This window comes from Pristiophorus japonicus, chromosome 20, assembly GCF_044704955.1.
Source record: "Pristiophorus japonicus isolate sPriJap1 chromosome 20, sPriJap1.hap1, whole genome shotgun sequence".
NCBI lineage: Eukaryota > Metazoa > Chordata > Chondrichthyes > Pristiophoridae > Pristiophorus > Pristiophorus japonicus.
In genome coordinates, this window is record NC_091996.1 from 23,146,791 (window position 1) to 23,160,803 (window position 14,013).

The window sequence follows — 14,013 nt, forward strand, 5'->3', positions numbered from 1 at the left end:
TGCCCTTGCTCAAATAGTTGGAATGAATTTATTTTGTTTTATTTACCTTTTATTGTTCCACCGCGGTCACTCTCTGCCAACACATTGGTGGAATAAGTGAACATTTCTCCGTTGATTCCTCTCTGTGAGCCACTGGTCGTGTCAGAGCATCCCACAGGGAAAGAGCAACATCCCAGCAGCCACAGAAGGTTTTATGAATGCAGCAGGGAGAGGGTTTTTCCTCAGCAAGGGCTGAAGGACACCTCATAATACCGCTGGCCTTTTTATAGCTAAACATACATCTTTCCATACCTGCTGATGGTACCAGTTTTTTAAAAAAATACCGGACCTGAATTTACTGCAGATTTATACAGAATTATAGCCAATCCACAACAACAACAAAAAAACCCAAAAGCATTAGTATTCTGATTTCACAGGAAATAAATATTGTGGTTTAAGATAAATCCTTGTTGTTTACCTGCTTTTGCTGTGCAGATGCCATCAACCTTGTCAGTACACCCCCGGGTTGCAGGAGACCCTCATTGCAAACCCTTGGGTGCCTGCTTCCGCACAACACACTCGGCTTTGTTGACGTTTCCATTGCCAGGTTGGCCACCCTGGAGTGCCTGTGAGTGGGGCTGTCTAACAAATTCTGTAGACCAGTTGCCCAATGCATCTTAATCAGCCACATAGTAGTTAACATTTACAGTGCAGATGGAAAGGGATTGAGCTCACTCAGAGACACTTGAAGCCACGCTGCAGAAAAAGTGGCCATTATTTTGGACAGGATCAAATAGAGACTTAAAAAAAAACATCATACAAGGGTGGAATGAACAGTTTTATTTATTTTTTTCCTGGTAAATCAACATTTAATGATAAATAAGTCTTTCGAGAAATAGGAACGCTAGTTGAATCTTGGAGGGGGCGGGGCTTTTGATTAACAGGTATTCAGTCATATTGGGGATCTCTGACCTTTCCTCTTAGCCAATTACATTGGGCTTGGTGCCACGTGGACCATGGACAATGACCACGATTGGCTATTCTTTCCAGACGCTTCGAGAAACTGAAGGGAATCTCCTGTCTGGAAGTTAATTAAAGTAAAGCAGGGTGAATCAAAATTGGATGAGATGGGTTCTGTCCACATCAGCCAAATCAGACTTGCAGCAAGGTCCCAGTTCCTAAGATAAGGTTCTCAAATGTAATTACCATTGAGCAGTATGCTTTGAAACTTTTATCGATCTCATAATGACATAATATTTAATTGAATCACTGTTTTCCATCGAAAGGCTCATGCATTCCAGACTCTTTCGTTTTCTGGGGGTTAATTATGCTGTACCAGGCAGCAACTGATGCTGCTGGCAGGAAGAGTGTTTTAGAAGCAATGGCATGAGTGAACTAGTTGAGCTGTACCAGCAGGCCAAGAGCTGTTCTGCGCGAAAAGCCTTGTGGCGTTGGCTATGTTCACTGATGAAGCGTTTCTCTTCCAGCTCTGCCTCCGAAGACCTGGGCTGTCGCCGTGGGGAGTTCAGCAGGAAGCACTATGGTTCTGTGGAGCTGGTAAGTGAGGGGGTTTGATTAAGAGGGGGAAAAAAAGGGATGGAAAGGTTCCTGTGACCAAATACTGTTTCATTTCCCACTGTTAACTTTAACAAACCTGCAAAAGTAACTTTTCTCCAATGCAATCTGGAAATAACAACCTAAAGATTAATTTCAGGCAAAATGAGACACTCGCATAGCAAACAATTTTCAATTAATATATTTTGGTTTTATGGGTGCGAAACAATAACACCAACAATTCATGTGAATTTGCAAGTCCTAGATGGATTATCATGTTGAAGTATGATCTTTGGATTCAGGTATTAATCAGTCGGTCTTTGCTGTTGTAACCTATAAATTCAGTGCTAGATGTAAACAGTTGACTAGAAGTCGTGAAATACACATGATGTATTACAGGCCGCAAGGCAGATAAGCAAAGTGCAATATACTTTGCATCCTTTTCAATGTTTTACAAACCCACGGATTTTCATATAGACTGGCCATGCGTTATTAACCATTTGCATCGCATTTTAATTTGAACAGTGCTTTCAGAGCGCTAGTTGAAAGATGTTGCTAAATAGTCACACACCATCCTGACTTGGAAGCACATCATCCTTCCTTCATCGTCCCCTGGTCAAAATCCTGGAACTCCCTCCCCAACAGCACTGTGGGAGCACCTTCACCACACGGATTGCAGCGGTTCAAGGCGGTGGCTCACCACCACCTTCTAAAGGGCAATTAGGGATGGTCAATAAATGCCGGCCTTGCCAGCGACGCTCACATCCCAGGAACGAATAAAAAAAAAATAACGCCAGTCCATTATTTTGTGGGACATAACAAAGGAAGGCACAACATGAGGAGCAGAACGTATATGATACTGCTCTTCCTTAGGATTCAATCACGTGTCTTTCCTGCATCGTTACAGACAACTGTGTTGTTATATTTTAAGGATTAAATACATATAACTAACAATTTTGAGGATTAAATACATATAAATAAGAAACATGGAATAAAATGCAGGGAAAGATATGTTTTTGAAGTAGTAGTCCAATGAAAGGTTTTAGATTTAGTAGCTTCAGTGCTGCAGCATCATATCGTGCTATAAATTACAGTGATTATAGACAGAGGATGAATTGAGCGTAATCTTTCTTGTAAAATGTGAGGGTTCTATTTTCCCCTTTGCTAATTTTTGTGGACATGCATCAAGAACAGTGCATCAGCAGGAGAAAGGACCAGTGGGATGGGTTCTGCTCTGAGCGGTGCACCTATTCAAAAGTGGATTCAGGCAAATTAACAAAAAGGGAAAAAAAAGCTGCTGTTTTCTTGCCTAGGCCTTGGTAAAAGCCAATGATGATCAATTAATGAAAGAAAGAAAGACTTACATTTATATAGCACCTTTATTCGATATACGACCACCAGATGCCCCAAAGCGCTTTACAGCTAATTACGTACTTTTGGCGTGTAGTCACTGTTGGAATCGCAGCAGACAATTTGCGCACAGTAAGCTCCCACAAACAGCGGTGTGATAATGACCAGGTAAGCTGTTTGTGATGTTGGATGAGGGATAAATATTGGCACCAGGGATAACTCCCTGCTCTACTTCGAAATAGTGCCGTGGGATTTCTTTGTCCACCACAGAGAGCAGACGGGGCCTCAGTTTAACATCTCATCCAGAAGATGGCATCTCTGACAGTGCAGTACTCCCTCAGTACTGCACTGGGAGTATCAGCCTAGATTTTTGTGCTCAAGTCTCTGGAGCGGGACTTGAATCCACAACCTTCTGACTTGGAGGCAAGGGTGCTACCCACTGAGCCATGGCTGACACTACGTTACAGGGTACTAATATAGAGGGAAAATGATCATTTAACTGTGTGTCATACATGGCATAATTTAGCGAAATGAATGGGAAGATTTGGAGGTAGCACCACAGTGACAGAAGTGAATGCTCTCAGTGGAAATTATCTATTTGCCCCAATCCTGTCCATTCACCTGCTTTACACTCCTCCTCACTCTCTACACTGTGGCTCCATTACAGGGCTGTGACACCCAACCACTGTCAAAAAGATACTTGGGCCGCAGTGTCAAAACATTGAGGGCCGAAATTCAGGGTCTGGATAAGGCCCGTTACCGCCGTTTTGTGGCAGCCATGCAACGGAATTGAGTGTCCACCGCGTTGCAGTCCATTGGCCGTCCCGACCCAAATTCAGCTCATGGATATTTCAGCCTGTCCCCATTTTTGCCCCGCGGCTGCCGACTGCCGCAAGCACGTCGTCAAAGCACACACCGCCGCATTCCTGCACCTCCATTGCATTCTGCCCCAAATTGTATTTAAAAAATGCACGAGCCGCTGCACGGAGCCCCCGACAGCTTTTTCTGTCGGTGCACCTTGTCCTGTGTGTGTGAGCCACGGTAGTGCGGCGGCCTTGCAAGGGGAGGGCCCACTGCCGCGACCACCATGTTTTTATTTTTGCCAGCTGACTTCCCGATCGGCTGGCCAATTATGGCCCTGGGTTTGACCAGGCCGCCAACAGGCAGCCTTGCAACCCCTCTTGGGTGCTGGCGCAGCCGAAACCCTCCCTGGTGGCCCAGTGGACCGATATTTCTGAGTGCCGAACGCTCTCCCCTTTAAGTGAAGGGGAGAGACATGATGACGTACACGCGCAGTGATGCCATCTCCACTCCGCCGCTGAGTGACAGCGACGGAGACTCGGTCCCGCCTCAACTTCCACTCCTCGCCAGGACTTACTGCTGCATTTCCGCCCCCACTATGACCGACTTCCGGTCCAACGAGGAAAAAAGTTTAAAGTGGAGAAAATCGCTCGGAAGGTCACCTCATCGCACCCGGTGGTAAGAAAAGGTACAACAACGTGGGTGCACCAGCTTCCTGGCGTGCCTGAATTACGGCCCCTTAGTTTATTAAATTGGGTTATACAGCAACGAAACAATACCATGTTGCATTTATAAACCACCTTTAACTAACAGCAATGCCCCAGAGGAGGAAAGGAGCAGGCACTGAGTCTTTGCGTTAGGATGAGGAGCGGTGATCGAAAGCTAGGTCCGAGAGATGTGCTTTCCAAGGTAGGAAAGCCGGAGGGGAGGGAGTTGCAAGGAATCGGACCATGGCAGTGGAAGGGTCTGTCATCGAAGGCAAAGTAAAGGACACGGTTGCGGGGGGAAGGATGTACAGGAGGCCCGGGTCAGAGGTTACAAGAGGAGATGTAAGACTGAAGAAGGTTGCAGAGGAAATATAGAACAAGGCACTAGGGAATTTAGGAGACAGGGAGGCCAGAGGAAGGGAGTGATCGGTAAGTGCGACTTGACATGGGAGAGGATTCTGACAGCAGAGCTTTAGACAACCAGGAGTTTATGGAGGATGCAGTTCAGGAGTCCAGCAAGTAAGTTCTAGAGAAGTTGAGTTCAGAGGTGATAAAAGTTTGGAATTGAGTTTGAGGCAGAGGTGGAGAATGTTGCAGAGGCTGAATTAAGTGGTTTTGGTAATGCATATGATGGGCAGTTTGAAGGTTTGCTCACGGTTGAACAGAATGGTGAGATTGCGTGCAGTATGATTCAAACTGAGCGAGCAGCCATGGAGGGACATGGAGTCAGTAATAATGTGTGGAATTTATGGCAGGGAGTTTGGCCTTCCCAACGTGAGTTCAGACTCATCCATGACAATGTCAGATGGAGAGCAGGGGAGCAAAGGGCAACTGGGGACATCCTGCAGATAGTCTCTGCCTTTGAGGTGAAGAAATCCAGAAGCTCCTCACACTTGGTGTTAGAGGCGAGACTGGAAGGGGAGAGGGAAAGGGGGCTGAGGTGGCAGTTTGCCATAGAGAAAAGGATTTAAGGGTTGTTCTTGACTTGGAGGATAGAATATACGGCGTTAAAAACAGGCCATTTGGTCCAACCAGTCCATGCTGGCGTTTATCCTCCAGTCAAGCCTCCTCCTATCGTTTCTCATCTAACTCTAACAGCATAATCTTCTATTCCCTCCTCCCTCATATAATTATCGAGCTTCCCCTTAAATTCATATAGATTGTGTTCTATGAGTACATCGCAATACCCTGTTAACTTTAGTTACAGTTTCTCCACATTAATCCTGGAGCAATAGGAGAATTTGACCATTGAGAAGATCTCCTCGATAATGTACAGTTGCTTCCATGCTTCAGTGCTACTTTTTTTATATAGAGGAATCTCTAGATTCCACTTAGATAAACTGAGTCTGATGTTGAATCGATTTAGAAGAAAGGAAAAACATCAATATATCCTTCCACAGGCTGGGAATTTTAGCAAAAAAGTTTATGCTTCATTATATCGAAATAACTTCCCCCTCTTAATTATTGCTCACTACAGAAATTAACAATCCACTTGATTTCAGATCAAGGTTTTCTATCCAGAAATTAACCCTTCGGGCACCTCTTTTGTGTTTGAATTGGAAATTTCTTCTGGCAATGTGGCATTGACGCATTGAAACAATTCAACATGCTTAAAGAGGCGATACATTACAATGTGACACATTTTAATAAACCAAATGTTCGTGGCTACATGCAAGGTCTTGTAAGTAAATTTGGGCTTTTCAGTTTATGTGCAGTCATTTTGCAAAGTAACGTGTACTGCACAGGAGCTTTATAAACCTTTCACTGTTTCTATACATGGAGACGGTGTGTTATGATTGATTTTATTTTTGGCATTCTCATCATGGATGAAAATGATAAATTGTGCCATTTTATCAGTGGATCACGAGTGACTCGAAATAAGATTATATTTTGACTAAAAAAAGGAGTTATTGAGAGAAAATACAGCTCTAAATGGTTTGCAGCCAGCCAGCCATGAAAGTTGGCTTTGACAAGCCATAGATCGAACCCATTCTCAATCCTCATACCTGCACTGTGACTTGTGTATAGAGGTGGGTTCACGTGATGGGACAGAACCTTTCTAACCTTTTTCAATGAAAGGATATGTCAGCAAATTGCGTGTAATTATTTAATACAGAACTGAACAAATTGAATTATTTCAAAGCAGATTTCAGTTTTGCACTGTAAATTGTCAGAACAAAATCTGGTGCATTTTTGACATGAATGCCCTTTTTGACATTTAGTACATTTAGATTTGTATTAGTGTAAAAATATTTGCAGGCCAAGAATATTTGGCTGAATGAAAGGTAGAGAATAGGAAGGCGGAATAAAACCCTACATTTTATAAACCTAAATTCTCTACAAAGTTCTTTTTCCAGAGCAAGTTATTTTATTAAGTGATGTACGATAACTTTTGTGCAGTATTTTTTTTAATCTCCTTTTCAGTCTTTGGTTTAATTTTAAACAAAATGGTTACAAACATTTATTTAAAACTGAGAACTGGAGTAATATGTGTAGGTGTGTAAATTTACCAGCTATCGCAGTGTATTGCTGTTTCCCAGTTGTTACTTCACCTTGTATCATAAGCCAACCTACGGTGCAGTATGTGTAAGGATTTTGATTAATTACAGCTTTAACTCCAGTATAATGGATAAGTTGCTGCTAAGGGTCTTGAAGTTCACGTCCTTGTATAAATGCAGTTACCTTCCTGCCTGACTCCATCCCTTTCCCACAATTTCTGTCTGAGGCTAAACCAGACTCTTCGCAACCTTGGTTCCGTATTTGACCCTGAAATGAGCTTCCGACCACCTATCTGCAGCATAACTAAGAGCGCCTATTTACACCTCCGTAACATCGCCCATCTGCGCCCTTGCCTCAGCTCATCCGCTGCTGAAGTCCTCATCCATGCCTTTGTTAGCTCTAGACTTGACTATTCCAACGCACTCCTGGCTGGCCTCTCACATTCTACCCTATTTAAATGAGAGGTGTTCCAAAACTCGGCAGCCCGTGTCCTAATTTGCACCAAGTCCTGCTCACCCATCACCCCTGTGTTCGCTGACCTAAATTGGCTTCCGGTTAAGCAATGCCTTGATTTCAAAATTCTGATCCTTATTTTCAAATCCCTCCATGGCCTTGCCCCTCCCTATCTCTGTAATCACCTCCAGCCCCACAATCCCCTCCGAGATGTCTGCGCTCCTCTAATTCTGCCCTCTTGAGCATCCCTGATTATAATCGCTCAACCATTGGTGGCCGTGCTTTCTGTTGCCGAGGCCCTAAGCTCTGGAACTCCCTCCCTAAACCTCTCCACCTCTCTACCTCTCTTTCCGCCTTCAAGATGCTCCTTAAAACCTACCTCTTTTATCAAGCTTCGGGTCACCTGCGCTAATTTCTAATTATGTGACTTGGTTCAAATTTTTTATCTCATAATACTTCTGTGAAGCGCCTTGGGACGTTTCACTACGTTAAAGGCGCTATATAAATACAAGTTGTTGTTGTTGTCTGGATGGGGTAGGATTCCTTATTTTGCTCCCTGGAGGAATGTTAGAGATTACAGCGATCAACATTTAAGGATGATAAATTAGAATGAGTATATAAACATATATTTGTAATAAGATCTGTTGGGACACCTCAAACTTCTGCCTGTTTGTAAAGGTGTGAGTATATCGAAGTGCTAATATAGCAGCTATCTATTTTGCTGACGTGCTGCAGCCCTTGAACTTATCTTCTGTATTGTAGGTGAGTGACAGTGGAAAAGCTTTCTACCCGCTTTAAAGTAGATGTATCACAGATATCAAAGGGGCCTAGATATTAAATATTATTGATGTTACAGCTGTTCAAAGACCAGGCAGCCTGTGGAAAGATCTACATGGTGTAGCTGCATCGGAAGATCCCTTGTTTGAAACCTCTGAAAATTATATCTCCGGAACATGAAAAGTATCTATAAACTCGCAAACTCTGTAATGCCTAAGGCCATTGAGATCTCATTTTCCCCACCTAGTCTTGAAGGGGGGGAAACAAAATCGCAGTGAAGCGAAATAAAAGAAGAATTTGAGGTTGTCATCAGTGTGGATGAAGCTTGAAGGTTATATAGGTGTGTTAAACATATAGATAAACAGCGCTGGATAAAAGCTCACTGGTCACTGACTCTGGAAAATTGAGTCATTTTCTTTTCAGTCTGCTCTTGGGAATCTATACTTATTGCCCATCCCCAGTTGCTATGGTGATTGCTTTTATAGCTGATTGGCTTGCTTGGCCACTTCAGACAGCATTAAGAAAGAAAGACTTGCATTTATATAGCACCTTTTACAACCTTAGGACATCCCAAAGCGCTTTACAGCCAATGAAGTACTTCTTGAAGTGTAGTCACTGTTGTAATATAGAAAACGTGGCAGCCAATTTTTGCACAGCAAGCTCCCACAATCAACAATGTCATAATGACCAGATAATCTATTTTTAGTGATGTTGATTGAGGACTAAGTATTGGCCAGGACTCCCCTGGGTAAACTCCCCTGCTCTTCTTCGAAATAGTGGCCATGGGATCTTTTACATCCACCTGAGAGAGCAGACGGGGCCCTCTGGTTAACGCCTCAACCGAAAGACAGGAGTTAATCACATAGTCTGGGACTGCTGTGTGTAGACCAGAGCAGGTAAGGGATACAAAGTTGCCTTCTCTGAAGGACATTACTGAACCTTTTGGGCTTTTAAGCTAATCCGGCAGCTTCCATGGTTATATTTTAATTACCAGATTTATTGAGTTGCATTTCTTGATTTAATGTGCTGGGCTCTGAACTCTTTGACTTCTGGTTTGCTGGTCCAGTGCTGTGACCACAGTCATCATCATCATAGGCAGTCCCTCGAAGCGAGGATGACTTGCTTCCACGCCAAAAAAAGGATGAGTTCACAGGTGTTTCAATGAAGGACCTAATATTCCAGGTCCTGAACTGCATCCTGAAGGGTGGAAGATGCCTGTGCGTGGATTTTTTTTAACGTGGGGTGGCCGTTGCACACCAGCCACCACACGGGCTTGACAGAGCTAAGTCTTGGTCCAGTGGCAAGGATTAACCAAGACAACTGGAGACCAGCTCTGCTGCACGGACCTAGAGTGCGCACAGATAGCGCAGTGTGGGCTGGGCCGTGCTGCCCCTGGACCCTCACATCTTCTGGGCCCTGAACTCGCGCCTCTCCTTCGGCATGACCTCGCTGCTCCTGCTGTATCTGCCCACGCTCACCGACCTGGACCTCGATGATGTCCCTCTTCGCTGCTGTTGCCCTCCTGCACCAACTGCTGACCATAGTATTATCATACCCAAGCACCTGATTTGGAGACAACTGGAATACAATTGAAAATTTCAACAAACTTTCCAAATTCACTTTGAGGCAGAGCATGCAGCAGATGTCTCATTCTATTAAGCACTGTCTCCTCTATGATTAGATACAGCGTGAGCAATTTCCATTGCATGCTATTCTTTGATTTTGTTATGGTTTATGTTTCATAGTGGGGTAACTTCATTTATTTTCAATATCATCATTGCTTCCATATTCTGATCAGACTTTTCCCATATGGCAATTTTTTTCATGTGTTTTTCTGCATTTCCTATTTGTGTTCTAATTGTACAGTTTTGGTCTCCTTACCCAAGGAAGGATATACTTGCCAAAGAGGGAGTGCACCAAAGGTTCACCAGACTGATTCCAGGGATAGGGGCATTGTACTGTGAGGAAAGATTGAGTAGACTAGGCCTATATTCTCTAGAGTTTTGAAGAATGAGAGGTGATCTCATTGAAACATATAAAAAATTTTAAGAGGTTGACAGGGTAGATGCTGGGAGGATGTTTCCCCCTGGCTGGGGAGTCTAGAACCAGGGGTCACAGTCTCAGAACAAGGGGTCGGCCATTTAGGACTGAGATGAGGAGAAATTTCTTCACTCAGAGGGTGGTGAATTTTTGGAATTCTCTACCCTAGAGGGCTGTGGATGCTCAGTCATTGAGTATATTCAAGACCGAGATCGATAGACTTTTGGATACTGAGGGAATCGAGGGATATGGGGATTGTGCGGGAAGGTGGAGTTGAGGGGTTGACGCAGACTCAATGGGCTGAGTGGCCCACTCCTGCTCCTTTTTCTTATGTTCTATTCTGTCATGCGTACAAACATGCTAAACAAAGCCTATGGAAAGAAATGTAACCGTTACCATACTTTGTGTGTTCACATTAAAGTGCACGCAAGGTTTTCTGAGTAGCTTTATGCTGGGATAATTAATTTCTTTCCTTTACGTTCTAATTCTTCTTTCCGTTTGTTGCTGTTTTCCTCCCGCTCTTTCTTCTTTCTCTCATTCCCCCCCTTCCCTCGCTGTCCTGTGTGATTGCCCTTCACTCTTTTTACTTTCAGCTTCTTTCTCCACCTTGCTCCCAAACCAATTTGCTGCTCATCAGCTCCCGAGTTAGAAGGCAAGGCGGGGCACAAAGGGCAGGCTGCTGACATTTGCCGAGAAAATATAAGTTGCTGTATGTTCTTTTGTTTGGGATAATATTTGTTCTTGTGCCTGGAATTACACAGGTTGGGACCACTCTCTCATTAAGATATTGTAATTGTACATAACTTCAACCTGCCGTATTTTGTTACAATAAATGCTGAATAAATCCTTTGTGAGCTAAGGGTAGAGAAAGTTGCCAGCCAGAAACAGCGCTTATTAGTTGGGTTTTGCTTGGACTCAGCGAATACCACGGGAGGCGGGGAGAAGAGAAAATAATTGAATGAGAACAGGCTCTTAATGGTGCGAAAGTGGGAGGATATTTGAGTCACAATTTACGACTTGCAGCAGGGGGAAAAATGCAATTCAAAATATTACATTCATTGTATGACGCACCTAATGGGCTCCACAAAATTGCCCCAACACGGTTTACCGTTTGGGAGAGGTGGGGACGAGCCGCTCCTTCTCTTGCCTTGTTAAATAATGAGTTCACTTTTGAAAAGGGAAAGCTATAGCTGCTTCAAGTCAACTGGGGATGGTAAACATCCTGGATGAGCCAGTTGTGGGTTTGTCTGATATCCTAGATGGGGCACTTTCTACATTTTGAGGCTATCCTGCAAGGAAGTGGTGGGTCCAGGAGAAAAGAACATGACCGAGACACTATTCAGATCAGCCAGAAAAATTCAGCAGCTTTGATTAATAAAAGGCCTCTCAATTTGGAGGGTGGCCAGTTAATACGGAACCTGATATGGTAAAGAAAATGACGAGATTATGGGAACCAAATGTGAAGTGTATTAATAAGCACTGATGCAACTTAAATATTATGTAGTGCAGGCACAATTATTAGGGTCCGATTCTGCCTTTTGGCTTTTGGCTGTTTCTGGCGCCTTGGATGAGTAAATGTTGGTACACGGTTGAAGGAATGTCTTTGAGGAAATATGAGCTCGAAGCCTGTCAAAGGATACTAACGTGTAATCACCAACTTTGGTGAAGTTTAAAGAATGCAAGGAAGGGGTATTGGGTAATTACATACAAGAACAGTACTTTATCATACACGAGGCTGATCAGTAGCAGCCATTTCAGACTGCTGCCACTACCTGACCGTGCCATCTCCTCTTTAATCGAATGCGTGCAGTGTTGTGTGCGGTTTTTGTTTTTGCTTTATTACGGTTTATGTTTGAATAGGGTAATTGATCGGGTCCTTCTGCCATTGTGTGTTATGCTAACGTAGCTTCAATGTTGTGTGATTGTATTTCCAGTATTGTATATCTATATGTTTGGATTGTAATTGAATATACAAAAGTGACCAAAGGTATTAAAACAAACAAAACTGGCTTGTTAAAGTGAATGAATTCAGAAGTTCTCATCATTAAATTACCCATCATTTTTTGCACCAAACTACTAAATGCTCACTGCAACCTTTCAAAGCAGAACCACAAAGAATATAGGCAGAGCGTACTCCATAAAACGACTGTTTTTGTCTGTCGGCGTTGTGTTTCCATTCACTGCAGAGGTTTGAGTTACAGCTGCTCTCTCCAAACTGAGAATCTTGAACAAAACAAACCAGTTGGTGAGAGGGGCGGTGGGGGGTGGGGGGGTGAAGCGGCTGAGAAAGTTCTCATTCTACACAAGCTGAAGTGGCTGTTTAGGTCATCGTGGCCCTGCTTCAGTTGGATTTTGTATGTGAAAGTGGCTCCTTAAAAATAATTATGCCAGATGTCATTTATGTTTTATCCAAGTTCTCAGTAAAATGCCCATTACAAACGCTCCCGTAAAAATACCAAATGAAGAAGATTGCAGAGTAGAACAATTTATAACAGCAAAGAATGATGTGCTCAGCTTGTGCAAATTCCTAGTACTCAACACAATGTATGAACCCTCTTTAATTTGTGGGACGAGGCCAAAATGTATGTTTAATGGAAAGGGTGGGATTGCCTTGTCTGTGGTGGTTAATGTGCAGTTGGTGCCAAACTGGATATGGTTGTCTATTTGCTTGTCGATCTACCGCCAACTTAACTTAAAGGGGAAGGATAATGTAGGACGGTGATGGACAGCATCTGGCTGCTCTAGCTCAAGTGTGGCTGTTTGACTTTTCAACAAAGTTTGACAGTGGGGCAGCTCTGTAACTGGTCCATTGCAGCAGTCACAGGTGCTGCCCTCAGGGGTGAGGGTGGGGGGAAGTACCATTTTCTTGTGGGGGCAGAGTTTTCATGAGGGGCAGGATGGGTGCTTAGCAGAGAGCAGGGCTTAATGGGGACTGGAGCCGGTGGCATTTTCTGCAGAGCGGTGAGGAGTCGGCGATGTGATAAAGGGGGCGGCACAACCAATGAGTTAAGCCTGGGGATTTTGCTGTGGAGCAAAGTCAAGGTGACATAACTTCGCTATATTTGACTTGCTGCTGATAAAGGTCTGCGGCGTTTCTGACTTAATAACCCGGAAATTCTCTGAGATGCCAAGTGATGTTTAATTGGATTTTATGAGAGGAATGAAGTGAAACAGGCTGCAGAATAATGTATGGGGCTTTTAATTTAAAAAAAAAACCCATCAAGATACGAACTGCTGATGTCTTGCTCTGATGCAAATGTAAGAGTGAGTTCTCCTTGAAATAGAGATGAGACGCTAAATGGGATCAAATGATGGAGGGTCAACCCAATGAGTATCTTAATTGTTGCTGAGCTGCGGTCTCTCCTTCATGGTCTAGAATGTGTCTCAAAGTGTTTTAAAAATGTTGGCATTGAGTTGTGCCAAGGTAGAAATGTCCGACCATAAAGACTGCGACCCTTATTCTGATTTCTCTGTCCGTGAACGTGTACGTTTTTTCTGGCTCGAACATGTAAAATCCAGGTGTAGATCTGTTCCGACTGACACTCAGATTCCAGAGTTCTTGTTCCTGCCCAGAGCAGAAAGCAGATTTCAAGAAATAGTAAGACACCGAGCCTGTCAGAGCTTGCATGCCTGACTGCACCTTGTTCAATGCAAAAGTATTTCTCTATAGTTGCAGTAAGCTATTAGCAGGGTATTTCATTACTTTTCAACATTTTGACCCTTATGCTGCTGGGATTAATGCAATTTTTGAAAACTAATAACCATTAAACAAAAATAAAAACCTGAAGGCTGGAATTTTGTTGTCGGAACTTTACCGAGCAAAAAAAAATACAACAAGGTCCCACAGGTGACA

The 14,013-nt window shown here is 43.5% G+C and overlaps 1 protein-coding gene across 1 annotated transcript in view; it reads left to right on the forward strand.

Moving 5' to 3' along the window:
- Positions 1 to 1,446: 1,446 nt before the first annotated feature.
- garnl3 (GTPase activating Rap/RanGAP domain like 3) overlaps positions 1,447 to 14,013 on the forward strand; it is a 526,019-nt gene continuing 513,452 nt past the window's right edge. The window contains exon 1 of the mRNA XM_070863382.1: positions 1,447 to 1,536. Within this exon, the coding sequence (XP_070719483.1) occupies positions 1,447 to 1,536 (90 nt within the window). The remainder of the gene's footprint in view (positions 1,537 to 14,013) is intronic.